This window comes from Pseudopipra pipra, chromosome 13 (genome assembly GCF_036250125.1).
Source record: "Pseudopipra pipra isolate bDixPip1 chromosome 13, bDixPip1.hap1, whole genome shotgun sequence".
NCBI lineage: Eukaryota > Metazoa > Chordata > Aves > Passeriformes > Pipridae > Pseudopipra > Pseudopipra pipra.
Window position 1 is genome coordinate 18983256 of NC_087561.1, and position 13140 is coordinate 18996395.

The 13140-nt window shown below is 41.2% G+C and overlaps 1 protein-coding gene across 2 annotated transcripts in view; it reads right to left on the reverse strand.

Moving 5' to 3' along the window:
- ABCB7 (ATP binding cassette subfamily B member 7) overlaps positions 1-13140 on the reverse strand; it is a 41171-nt gene that overhangs the window by 23345 nt on the left and 4686 nt on the right. For both annotated transcript variants that reach the window (XR_010434132.1, XM_064670241.1), the window contains exons 2-4: positions 10797-10874; positions 9204-9290; positions 3734-3853 (exon numbers count right to left, since the gene is read on the reverse strand). Coding sequence is in view for 1 of the 2 variants with exons in the window: in XM_064670241.1 (XP_064526311.1) it covers positions 3734-3853; positions 9204-9290; positions 10797-10874 (285 nt within the window). In the remaining variant the exon portion in view is untranslated. The remainder of the gene's footprint in view (positions 1-3733; positions 3854-9203; positions 9291-10796; positions 10875-13140) is intronic.

A 13140-nucleotide genomic window follows, 5' to 3' on the forward strand; every position in this document is an offset into this window, starting at 1 on the left:
ATTTAAAGAGACAAATTATTTCTCCAGCGGCTGGAAAAGGAGGAATGATCTCCAGCTGTTTTGTGGGTAAGTAACCAAATCAAACTGGGTGTGAACTCCCAGTATTTTTCCTGTGGCTGAGAATTTTATAACCTACCTGTCCTCTGTTATTCCTCTGGAGTTTTCTTAGAATAAAATTGAGGCCACCCTACAGCTTCTGTCTTTTAACTGGAAACCTGTCTTTATCAATACAGAGGTGTAAACCCTCACCAAAGTCTTCTGCCAAACTAAAAGGCTTACAGAAGCATTTCTTCCTCGGGGAGGTGACTGGTAGAGCCATCATGATCACCCAGTTTGCTATGAAGCCCCCTCAGGAGCACCAGCCTTTAGAACAAATTCTTCAGATACAGGATTCACTTTGTTCCACAGTGAACAAAGAAACGCAGTGAGGAGAAAAACATGCTGGTGTTCTTGTGCTGACACAATTAAATTGCAGAGAAACTTTAACAAACTGCTTGTGTGGTCTATGCAATACATCGTAATTAACCTCACAAGCAGCCAGAACAAAGGGCTCCCAACCGGCACAAGGAGTAAACTTCACAGAATTACACACGGGCCAGGAAAGCGACAGGTAAACTGCTCTGTACTTCGTTTTCCCGAGGACAAAGTGACCTTTTGTTTGCTCTGGAAGAGCAGCAGATGTTCAGGGCTCAAAGACATGCCAGACGTACCTCAGCTCTGTAACAAACTACTGCACATCAGTTATGTCACAGTAACTACACGCACGCTTAGCACATGTAAAGTCTGAAGCAATTTAAGAGAAGTTCTTTCCACAAAGTAAGTGTGAGTACAGCTCAGGAGATGAAGGGTAACTTCTCAAATGGCAGATATTCAACCACAGCTTTGCAATGACAGAACAAAACAAAGATCAGGAGCAAAGGGCAGATGGAAGACATCCATGAAATTTTTTACTCCAGCCAGTTATAATCTATATTTTCCACAGAGAGCTTGCTATGTGTTTTCCCAATGAGATCCTTGTTTGCCAAAACAAACATTCTCACAAAACACTTTGGCTTTAACAAGCATCTCCTAAAACCTGGGCAAAGCTCAACAGGTTTTCTGCTTGGCTTCTGGGAATCTGCTCTGGACATCAGAGCTTCCAGGCTGCCTTGTACAAGCCTGAAGTGGGAAACTTAAGAGAATACTTAAGAGATCCAAACATCCAGTTACTTCCCCAAAGGGTAATTAAGTGTCTGATTTTTTGGTGGGGGAAACACCTCTATCTCCCAGTAGAAATACAATAACTCTGTTTTACACCAAATACAGAGTTCTTTACAGGCATTCTGGTCATCAATTTTGTTTTCATAACACCCCAGAAAGCTGCTTGAAACATTAATAGACTTCTTAAAGGCAAGGTACACTGCTGCCACATGCAGGATTAGATGCTGGATTCACGGTCTCCATCATATTCATATAACACTATAAATTAGGGAAGGGGGGAGAAGAAAAAAGTACTTCAACCGTTTAGAAATTGCCTTCAGTTTATTATTATTAACATTACTAAAAAGAGGCTTTAAAAAGAGCTAGAAGAATTTTCATATCCACCTGGTAAATCTACATTACAAAACCTCAAGGCATCTGCATTTTGAGCAGAGTTTCCCCAAGAGTTTTTAACTAATGTAAAGCACTGCTGTGTATTTTGCACAGGACACAAAAAGGGGGGAAGTTTACTTGCACAGACCTGCCATATTCTGCATGTCATTACCTGCATTATCAGCAACGTCCTGAACAGCAGCACAACCCAAAATATCTCCTGTGGACAGTACCCACGAGTACCTGAGAGATAAACAGCTCTTGAAAGAGCTGCAGACCACAAGACTGGACCTTCCTCTCCAGCTCAAAAAAGGAGCACATTTCTCTCCCAAGCACTCCTCTTTTAACACTCACAATAGCTGAAATTTGTTTCTTCTCTTTTTTCATAACATGGCAATGGTGCTGAGTGCTCATAAGTTGCCAGTGCCACGAGCTAAGTGCTACACCTCCTTGCCAAGCTTACTTACTTTGGCTCAGCAAGCCACTACCATTAGCTCTATGTTTAGTAAAAACTGCCATACTTAGAAGCAACCCATTTGAGCCTGTATGTCTCAATGGAATTCACACAATTTTCTCCCAGTATTTTACAATCAAATATTCACTTTTTTTTTTTCCGCAAGAATTTTTTTTTTTGCACGAAGTTAACATCTGCACTTCTGAACTATTTTAAAGGGTTTGCACAAAATCTGAAATACATCCTCCATTAACGTGCAGAAAGCTTTTACATGCCAAATTCTTTATAAGAACAAATGAACACTAATTTTGTTGCAGGCAAGAGTATAGGAGATCCTTTCACACAATGAAGTACAGGTAAGAGCAACCCTCCATTTCATAATCAAGGCTACATGAAAAATCACTTGAATGAAAGCATGGTTCTTAAATACACAAAATTAGTTACACAGCTTCTTTCATATTAAAAACAATAAAATTGCACTGTCATCTCATAGAGAAATATCAAAGGACTGGAGCTCAAATCTCCTTTCCATAGGAAAAGCAAGAGCTGTGAGTAGGTACCACCACATTGCTCAAGTTCAGGGTTGAGAATGGATGCAGAGCCTTGAAGAAATCCTGTTTGACACATCCAGCATCACACCAGAAGGTCTGTAGGCAACCTTTAACTCAATTTCTCATAATCTCTGAGGTAGATTCACAGAATCACAGAATGTGCTCAGCTGGAAGGGACTCACAAGGATCATCCAGTCCAACTCCTGGTCCTGCACAGGCCCATCCCCAAGAGTCACACCCTGTGCCTCAGAGGATCATCCAAACCCTCCTGGAGCTCTGGCAGCCTTGGGGCTGTGCCCACTGCCCTGGGGAGCCTGGTCAGTGCCAACCACCCTCTGGGGGAAGAACCTTTGCCTGAGATCCAACCTAATCAGCAATGGAAAACCCTGGGCTAACCTAATGGAATGGAAATAACCCAATGGAAATAAAAATTCTGGCTGTCATCATCATCATCTCCCTAAACACACATCACCTGCAGACACTCCCTGTCCAAAAATCCAAGCTATTATTTTTATTACTATACGCACCCTGCGCAGGAAAGGGACACCTTAAGAGTGTAAATCCCTTAAACAATAAAAAAGCCAATTCTCCCTTGTGCAGCTGAGCAGTAACCCTGGCAGTGAAGGGGTGTGTCCCTACCTGAGCAGTAACCCTGGCAGTGAAGGTGTCCCTACCTGAGCAGTAACCCTGGCAGTGAAGGGGTGTGTCCCTACCTGAGCAGTAACCCTGGCAGTGAAGGGGTGTCCCCCTACCTGAGCAGTAACCCTGGCAGTGAAGGTGTCCCTACCTGAGCAGTAACCCTGGCAGTGAAGGGTGTCCCTACCTGAGCAGTAACCCTGGCAGTGAAGGGTGTCCCTACCTGAGCAGTAACCCTGGCAGTGAAGGGGTGTGTCCCTACCTGAGCAGTAACCCTGGCAGTGAAGGGTGTCCCTACCTGAGCAGTAACCCTGGCAGTGAAGGGTGTCCCTACCTGAGCAGTAACCCTGGCAGTGAAGGTGTGTCCCCACCTGAGCAGTAACCCTGGCAGTGAAGGGGTGTGTCCCTACCTGAGCAGTAACCCTGGCAGTGAAGGGGTGTGTCCCTACCTGAGCAGTAACCCTGGCAGTGAAGGTGTCCCTACCTGAGCAGTAACCCTGGCAGTGAAGGGTGTCCCTACCTTGGCACTGGCCAGGAAGCCCAGCGACAGCGCGACCCTGGCGCGCAGGTCCGGCCGGTCCTGGGGCCACACGTACGACAGCATCGCCCTGATGATCTTCTTGGCATCGATCTCCCTCAGCTGTGGGCAAGAGCAAAGGCACTGCATTATAGACACTCCTCAGCAAGCAACATAGCAGCAGAAATGAGAATGAATTTTATACATTTAGATCACTTCTGTATTTTATTTGATAGGCAACAGACACTTCACAGTGTTTGAGAGCAGGACTGCCCATTAAAAGTTCAAGCTGTTTGTATGTTTATATCCATGACATGCTGCTAAAGCTCATGAGTTGTTCTTAATTCACGTGTTCTGGAACTGGAATACAGAGAGAGCCACAATTCACCACACTGAAATACTTCACAGAGCAAATGAACCCACCCTTCTTGATCTTCTCAAGATTTCTGTAGGAAATGCAAGGGCTTGTTGGTACTTCTTTTTGAAAGATGTTTTAAAATAGCTTAGAAACAACATGAGGGAAATGCAAAAAAGAAAAAAAATTAATGAAGCAACAGAAAAACCTAAGGCAAGAAGGAAGTGTGAAAGGTCTACAAGAAACCCAAGTAGTATGGAGAACATTCCCTGATGTTGGGTACTCAGCCTTCTGGAGGCAGGTGATGGACATGGCCATATGTTGGCTTCACTGATTACATCCATTTTAACTGAATTCTTCAGTTCTCCTCCAAACCTCAAACTTTGCTCTAAAGACCACAATCCAGTTAACAAGCCATCTGGAAAAATATTACTTTTTTGGTTTGGGTTGAAGTTGTGCTTTGGTTGTTGTATTTCTTTTTGCCGTTGTTGTGTTTGGTTGTTGTATTTTTTTACAGAAATGTAAAGGCTATTTTCCAGATGGATTCGGTATCACTGACACTTAAGATATATTCCACTAAACTCATAAGCTAAATTCCCTGGAGCCTAAACCACGTTTCCTAATCAAGAATAAGAGAACATGCAGTAACAAAGCACAAGTATCAACAACTTGCTTTTCTGGGTTGGCTGCACTGGAGTTAACTTGAAAAGAAATAAGGGTTATCTAAAACTGAAGGGAGGGCAGCAAGGGCTGCTAATCTCTCCATTTCAGGCAATATTTTATAGTTGAGGGGAGAGATGGGAAACAAAAAGTTAGTGCACTCCTTTTAAAAATGACTCTTCATGATGGAAGTCACTACAAAGGGGGACTCTTAGAATGTATCTTAATTCTTGAGGATAAACTAAACTAGAATAGAAATACTCTGTTAAGGTGTGAATAAGCAAGAAAGGAGAGGGCTGTTAAAAGGCAAAACTGATGAGGCAACCAGGGAAGCCAATCCTATAAATACAAGCTTTTAAAAGCACCAGGAAATTCATCTCAATGTTTCTAGTCACAGCTTCAAAGACCAAAAGTGGCATTTTGTCAACAACTGCAAATGTACTGGAGCATTACACAGGATAAGCACATTGCAAATGACTGTTAGAGAATTGATATATGGAGGATTTGCAAGTGGAGAGAGGATGTGAAAGTGTTTCTGTGGTGTCCTACCCACTCAGGAGATGGAGGTATCTGCTGCAGCATATACACGAATCTTTCCATGTGAGCCAAGGATATGCATAAAAAGCAGTTCAAACATTTGGAAAATACCTTTCATCACCACTTACAGGTTAAAAGGAAGTTAAAAAAAATTGATATTACATTAACACAAAAGATACTGCTGCAATCAGAGCAGTTCTAATTATATGTTGCTATTGGCTAGGCAGACTCTGCACAGAAAAGCTATTAAAAGGAACAAAATACACTGGCTGCAAACAAGGACTCTATTTCCTTTTTCATGGCTCTGAACGGTGACAGAAGTAAAACTGTTCAGAAAAAAGTCAGAAGGCAGCCAGTCATTTGCCAAAGGCCTTGCAAAGGAACAAGAAGAAATATCAAAGGATGCAAAATGCACACATATTACATCAAAGTTTACCATGAAATAAATGTTACTGTTGTACAGAAACATGAGTTAAAAATTGTTTAAATATGCAAGTGGCAACATTAAGAATTAAAATGAGCAATCTGTTCAATGGACTCAGGCCCTTTTTTGATTCTCTGAGGTATATAAAAAGGTTAAGAGATGCATTTATTTTACCTCCTTTTAAATGGTAGTAATGTTTTACATTTCCTTTCAAGGTCTATTTCTACAGAAATGGAAGGAGTGGAAGAAAAGGTATTATAAATCTAATACAGCAGGGAGCAAAGAAGAAAAGTCTTTTCCTCTCTTTGAATGCAGCATGTTTTCAAAACACTACCAAATATTGAAAACTATTTGCAAAAGAAAGAGCATTGAACATCTTGCTGTCCCCTCTACCCATCCCATGCAGTTTCTGGACCTTTTGAAACACCTAAAGAGGGGGGAGGGAAAGAAGGTCATAATTCCTCTTCCCAGTCTCCAAGGTTACTGAGCATTGCAAAGCATTCCCTGGGCTGGCCCCATCACTGTGTGGATAAAGCCTGTGCCAGAGGTGTGGTGGAAGGAAATGGTGGTTTGACTTGCACTTAAGCTTCATTGCTGATGAAGGACAGCCCCAGTTGTGGCTCCCATGTGCTCACTCTGTATTTCCCAGCACGAGCTGCACCCGTTATTCTCTCAAGCACTAACAGATGTCTCCTGCCCTGCTTTGTCCTCTCTTTCCAGCATTCCACTGGACCAGCCCAGCCCACTTCTCACCACCTCTGGAGCCATGAAACACCTCGAGGAACTGACTCAGTGCATGAACCTGGCAGAAAACTCTTTGGGTGTTTGTTGCATGGTTTTGTCCCAGTAAAGATTCAGATAAACCCTCAAATTCAGCACCATGAGGAAAAACAAGCCGAGAACAGAATTTTGTTATAGCAGGAGGCACTAGCATTGCTTCAGTCCAGGGCCTGCAGCTTGCTGGGAGAGAAGCAGCACTAGTTGTCTGGTTCCCACCATTTGGGCAGTTATTGTTCAGCTCCATCACTTCATGCTGGTCACTGTCTGACCACACCGTGACCTACGGAGCACCACATCGAGGGGAGGGAGGATTCTTATTTCAGTTGCTTTATCAGCTTAAATAAATGTCAAACCAGGGCCTGAGTTTTCTTCCAAACTTTGGGGAAAAAGGCACTTAGTCTTCTGTCTTTGTGCTATCCCTCCCCTCCACAGAAAGCAAGTGATAACTAAAAATTAAAGAGCAGGGAGTGAAATGATGGTAGGGGAAGATAAGTTATCAGGGCTCCATCCTTATTACCAGTCTTTCCATAAGAAAGGAATGTATGTCTGGCATCATGCCAGGCAGCACAGTTTTCATTCCTATCCATTCTGTGTACAAAAAACTAACACACAAAAAAACCCCAAAGCTGGTAAAGAACAGTACTGGTTTCAGTTTCAGTACTCAGCACATCAGCCACTGCTGCAGTGAAAGTTGTTTTGCAAAAACAGAGAGATGTGTAAACTTCTCTCCTAGTTACATGTGAGAGGAAGGAAATGTGCCCTTCACTCTGTGTTTATCCTTAGTATTCAGTTCTGTACCCCTGAAGCTGCTATAAAAGGGGCAATTTAAAAATATCACTCCCAAAGTCAGATTCCGAATGAACAGGCTGCTGGTTTGTCAAAAAAAGTTTGGAACAGAGAAAGCTGTAATACAGCTGACATGTATCACCTGCAGTTCTCCTAAAAGCATAATCCTAGGGGGAAAATGGGTAAATTGGGTGCCAGTATTTTTATGCACTGAATACAAGTACATGTATACATGAAACATAAGAACTGCACTTGAAATATCATATTTCCTCCCTTTCATATTTGCTGAGAAGCTCCTGGCATCTGCACACAACGTTACTTTGTTTTGTTTTTTCTTTCACTCTTCACACATTTTACAACTTCTACAATTCCTGCTGCTTTCTCCTGGACAATCCTAACAGATATTTGTTTAGTCGGACAGCAGCCTTAACTGGCAATGTCCTGTATTAACCATGCTTTATTGGAATAAAAAACTCAGGGAATTGCTTTACCCAGGAATAGCTGCAAGTAATGAGTGAAGGGAGAATGCCACTGGAATATTTACATTGTCTAGTAAACTAAAAAAATATCATCTGGCATCAAAATTTCTGGATAATGTATTCCTAGCAAGTTTTAAAGTTAAGGAACATCCAACATTCCTTAAGGCTACTAGTGTTTTGGTGAAGAGAACTTTTCATTTCCTTTCTGAGCAGAGAAAACCCTGAAATTTAAATGTGAAAGAGAAGGATAATCTGCTAGGTTTGAAGTCTGTTTTTCCTAGGAAGTCTCTGAAAAGAGCCTATACCTGTTGCAAGGAGGGTCTCAAAATGAGTCTAAAGTTAATGTTACATGCAGAGCCAGTGGTACCACTGACTGGAGATGGCCAATTATTCCATTTCCCCCTGTGCCTCACGCAGAAAAGATCACAGATGTTTGCCAAAACAAGCTGGCTACACTTCAGGTTATGGAATTCCCTCTTACTATAAAACATACACCTCTCCTAACTTCTGCCTGTAACACAGACAGGTTGGAATTCAATGAAGGGACAATTCTCAGATGAAAATTTAAGAGGAAAATTTAGGTGTAACTTTTCAGTTACTTCACAAATGAGGCTGTAGGAAAGGCATCCTCAGAGCACTTAAACATCAGCAAAGCAGCCCTGAAAGACTCTGCAGCGAGGACTGTTTGTCATAAACGTGGTCCTCACTAATTTTAGGAAGATCCCGCCCCAGTTTGAACAAGTTATACCCATCACACAGAATCGTTCTGCAAATACACAAAGCACCAGAAATAAGTTTGCCCAGGAAATGAGAAGATCAAAGTTACATAAACACAAGAGCTTTGCTTTGGCAATTTTAGTCATGCAGTTGATCCCATGTTGTTCTAACCCAAAACTGCCTCTAACTGGAATCATTTGGGCTAATAAGAGAGAGTTCTCCTTACACACCACCATCCTTACTTTAACGTGTGCTTCCTGAATAGAAATACAGTCAAAATATAACAGATGCATTAATATTAAATCCAAGTAAAAATATACACAGTTCAATTACTTCTCTCCCCTCCTATTGCAAGTGTGATTTTACCAAGTGGTGCATTGACTTGTACCCACAAACTGATTTCTACTATCCTGAATGTCAAGGATAGTAGAACGTCCAGGTAAGTAAACCACAGTAAATTATTGGAACATAGTTTCCATCAAAAGAATTTTACATAACACAGGCCAATTTCAAAGGGGTGTGTAACATTAAATTGTATTTTTAATAAAACAAATGAAGCCCTTGAACACAGTTATTACAAACATTTGGTGATTTAAGGGTTAGCAAGTCTACATCGACAATTAAACTGTATCTACTCCACTCCACTACTCACATATCTACCAACACAGTTTTGCACAAATTGTTGCTGATAACATTTTTTATTTTAAAAGCAATAGTAATGAAGCCATGTTTTACCCCTTCCTTTGGATCTGTGTGAAGCCCTCCACCTGCATGGCCATGCCAACACATCCTCTTCTCCATCAGTCGCCACCTTGGCAGGATCTGGGTGAAAAGGAAGAGTCAATTTGCAAGAAAGAACCTCAGGAAACAGGCACATAAAAGCCAACAGGAAGAGCAACTACTGGCCTGTTTTCCCTCCCCCATCTTCCACCTGGATCAGCTTGCTTTAGTCAAAGATTTTTCCTCTCTCTAAAAACCCTGCCTTGCTTAAGAAAACAATAATAAGAAAGGGACTATAACTCTGGCAGCAAAGAGCACGTTCCAAGCAGGCAGGAGGTAAGGACAGATCCTTAAATATTTCAGTTAAAAAGACATCTAAAAATTGAAAACGCACTGAAAAACATTAGAAAAAAACCTTGAAGTTTTGGGGGATAACCATGCTGAGGCACATTAATATGTAAAGTGGAACACATTTCAGCAATAATACTCTTTCCATGTACCTAAGAGTAACTTTACTTGTGGGCAAAATAAGTAAGATAAAGCCACTTTACACTTCTCTTTCCCACCAGGATGGGAATGGCCTGTTGGTGCCATAAGTCAGGTACAAATTACCCCAGCCCAGAGCCCCCGCTGCAATCCATGTACAGGGGCAGTTTGGAAAAGAACCTGCTTGTTAAATGCCCACTTCTCTCAGCACGTGGTCAAGGCTCCTCTGAGAAAAGTTCTGAATTTATTCACACACATAGACCAGGCATTTCTCCAAGTTCAATTTCCAAGTGCCTGCCACAAACAATGGATGTGTTAAAGCTTTTCAAAAAGTGATCTGCATTTTGTTTAAAAGATTTGTTACATGTTCACAGTTTTTAGGTTCAAGTTACGCAAAAGCTCTTTGGGAATCCCCTTTGATGTATGTTGGCTGATAGCAAATCAAAATGTCACTTTTCACATTTTAAAGAAAAACATTATAAAAAATAATCTAAGTAGATTTTATGCTTTGAAGCCCGAATGATCCTCAAAAGATTTTAGCTGCTTAAGTCAGTTCTGTGATAACCAGTGAGTGGTCATTATTTTATAATTAAAACACAGAAAGAAAAGCAAAATAAATAAATTTCTTAGCTTCATCATGTGTCATAATTATTCCATGAACAGGAAAAATTACACCTTCCTTATGTTTACACTAGTTTTAAGGCAAGCAGACCTCCCAGGAGTAAAAGCCTGATATTCAATAATGAGAATATTCTACAACCTAAGCAGAATTTTAAAGTAATAAGGCCTTACACACTCAAGGAAAACTCACAATCTCCTGTGCCTGGGTATTCCTTACCTGGGTATTTTCCATGCTTGACAACATGAATCTAAGTATCAACACACAAGACCTGCATTTTTAGGGACTCTTCTTTGAAAGTTACTGTAATATCATTAGTTTCTAAAGATTCAGAAAGACTTCTAGGGGCAGAAGCATAACTTGCCATTTAATCTGCTGCACTTCAGAACCATAAATAGTGAAATTAATAAAAAACCCCACAAAACTAGCAGATTAAACTGAAAGATGCTCCAAGGGCTTAAGTTGCCTCTGACCTGCAAGTAGGAAGAACCAATTGTACCCACCTCTGAAGGCTCTAGTAATGGCCTTGAGTAATCCCCTGCCAGGCCGTGCCAGGATCTTTGCCTGCAAATGGGTGGAATCTACAGAACAAAAAGGGAGAAAAAGAAGTGAAAATGGAGTCATGCAGAACGGGCATTTCACAGTCGGAGAATATTCATCTGGTTCATGTAAACAAGCATAACATGAAAAGAAGGCAGATGGCTTTGGTTTTTAACAACTGACCACAGAAAAAGCAAACTAGTGGGGAGCATCTGTAAAACAAACTCCATTCACCCATTAAAATGCTCAGTGACAATGAGCCTTTCCCTTCCCTGAATCCACACTCCCATCAGACTCTGTTTCTTTTGTACCATGAAAGCCCAAAGTTTTCCCTTTCTTTCCCCCAGGTCATCTTCTGACTTCTTCCAAACAGTCTTTTCTTCCATTTTTCATCATGAAATGTTACTTTTATGCTTATAGGTTCTGCCATTCCCAATTCCTCTTAGCTCAGCTCATGCCATGCTTGTCTCCACTAGGCAAATCAAAGCTACAGCTCTGGGCTGGGAAACACTGGGACTGTCAGAAATTGGAGCAGGGCTGGCAACAAGTTTTAGGTTATTAGGACACAAGATACCCAATATTCACAGATCTGCCAACCTTAAGAGACTGCTGGCACCAACTGTGCCATGCTCTACACATTACCTTGCAAAGCAATCCATGTTGCAAAGGACCATTTATTCTCCTCAGATGGACTAACTGGCATTGCTTCCCTGGTGGCAAGACACAGGGAGCTCTCTTCTGGTCAGCACTGATGGTGCCACATCATCTTAGACACATTCAATAGCAAATCTTTTACTGTTCTGTTACAATATTAACCATCCACAATGTAACAATCACCACTGCAGAGCAAAACAGACACATGGTGCTCATGAGCCCACAGCAAAGCACCAAGGGCAAAAAGGGGAAAAAAAGAACTTGGTCACAAAAAAGCATTTTTAACCTTGACAAACAGCAGCACTGGCATCTATTTGATCTCTTGCCTTAAACATTCCTTTGTTCTTATCTTAAGACATATATCCTAAGTTACAATTTTAAAGAAAATTAAAACCATTCCTGCATAAGTCACCACATGTGATCTGCTTGCTCCAAACAATTCCATTATATGGCATTATATACAGAGGAAAAGTGAACATCCCAATTACATGTTTTGCCCTTAGCAGAGCTAACTGGGCTGGGTGAACTGTCCTGATGCTCCCAAGAGTGGGTAAAATGAAGGAGCAGCATTTCTAAAGCACTTCATTGTAGATACACTCATAACTTTACAGCTTTGTGTCAGCACAGAGGATCCCATCTAAACCAAGGCACCCTCCACAGGAACAGTGACAGTGCCATAAACAGAAAATATCATAGAAAAATTATAATGCTCCAACAGTTATTGGAAAGAAGCTAATTACTGTCCTTCTAGAGTTTACTCATAGGATATCATAAAAACATTTTACTAATAATTCATATCCTTTGACCTCAAAGTTCTCCAGGTTCCCTTCCAACTGAAGTATGAGGCAAACAACATCACAGAAACAATTTGTACTGAAACACCAGCAGATCTGGTCTCAAATCCTGCTTTAGAAAAACAGCCCAATTCCTTGACTGAAACTATGAACTGCCATTGGGTTAAGAGATGAATACAGCAAAAGAATTAAAAGATTTGCACAAGATACACAGGAAAACTTGTTCTTATTTGCAAACTTGAGCCTGGAAGACTGAAGGTTTCAATTCTCTCCCATCTCCTGCTAAAAATCAAATCTGAGTGAAGAAATAAAGAATTAAACAAGGTGAACAACTGACTTCACTGATAATCCCTCTGCCCATCAGAGTATTGACAGCAAAACTGCTCAGAGGAGTGGGGCTGAAGCTTTCCCTACCACTCTCCACACATTCTGCAGGAAGACAACTCCACTCTCCTCACTGGTTTTTTCCCCAAGAGATTTAAGACTACAAAGAAAAACCATACTTGAGTCTTATCATAACAGATCAAAGCAGCAGGTTATTTCTTTAAAGGAGCAGGAGAGAGTCCTGCTTATTTCTGCATTTCTGAAATTATGCAGGAAACTTGAATCCTGGCATTTCCTAACTTTTGAATGCCTGACTCTGCACTATTATGCCCTTTTAATGCATTTTTGGACATGATTCTATAAACTCTAAAGAATGAAACAGATGTCTAGTACTGACTGCCCATAAAAGTCATGTTGCTAATGTCATGACTGAGTAGCAGCTTAAATACTACAAATGCAAACATGCAACAGGGATAAAACACATTTGCACAAGGTCAAATCCACACTTAAAAGGTTCCCTCTGGAATATGATATG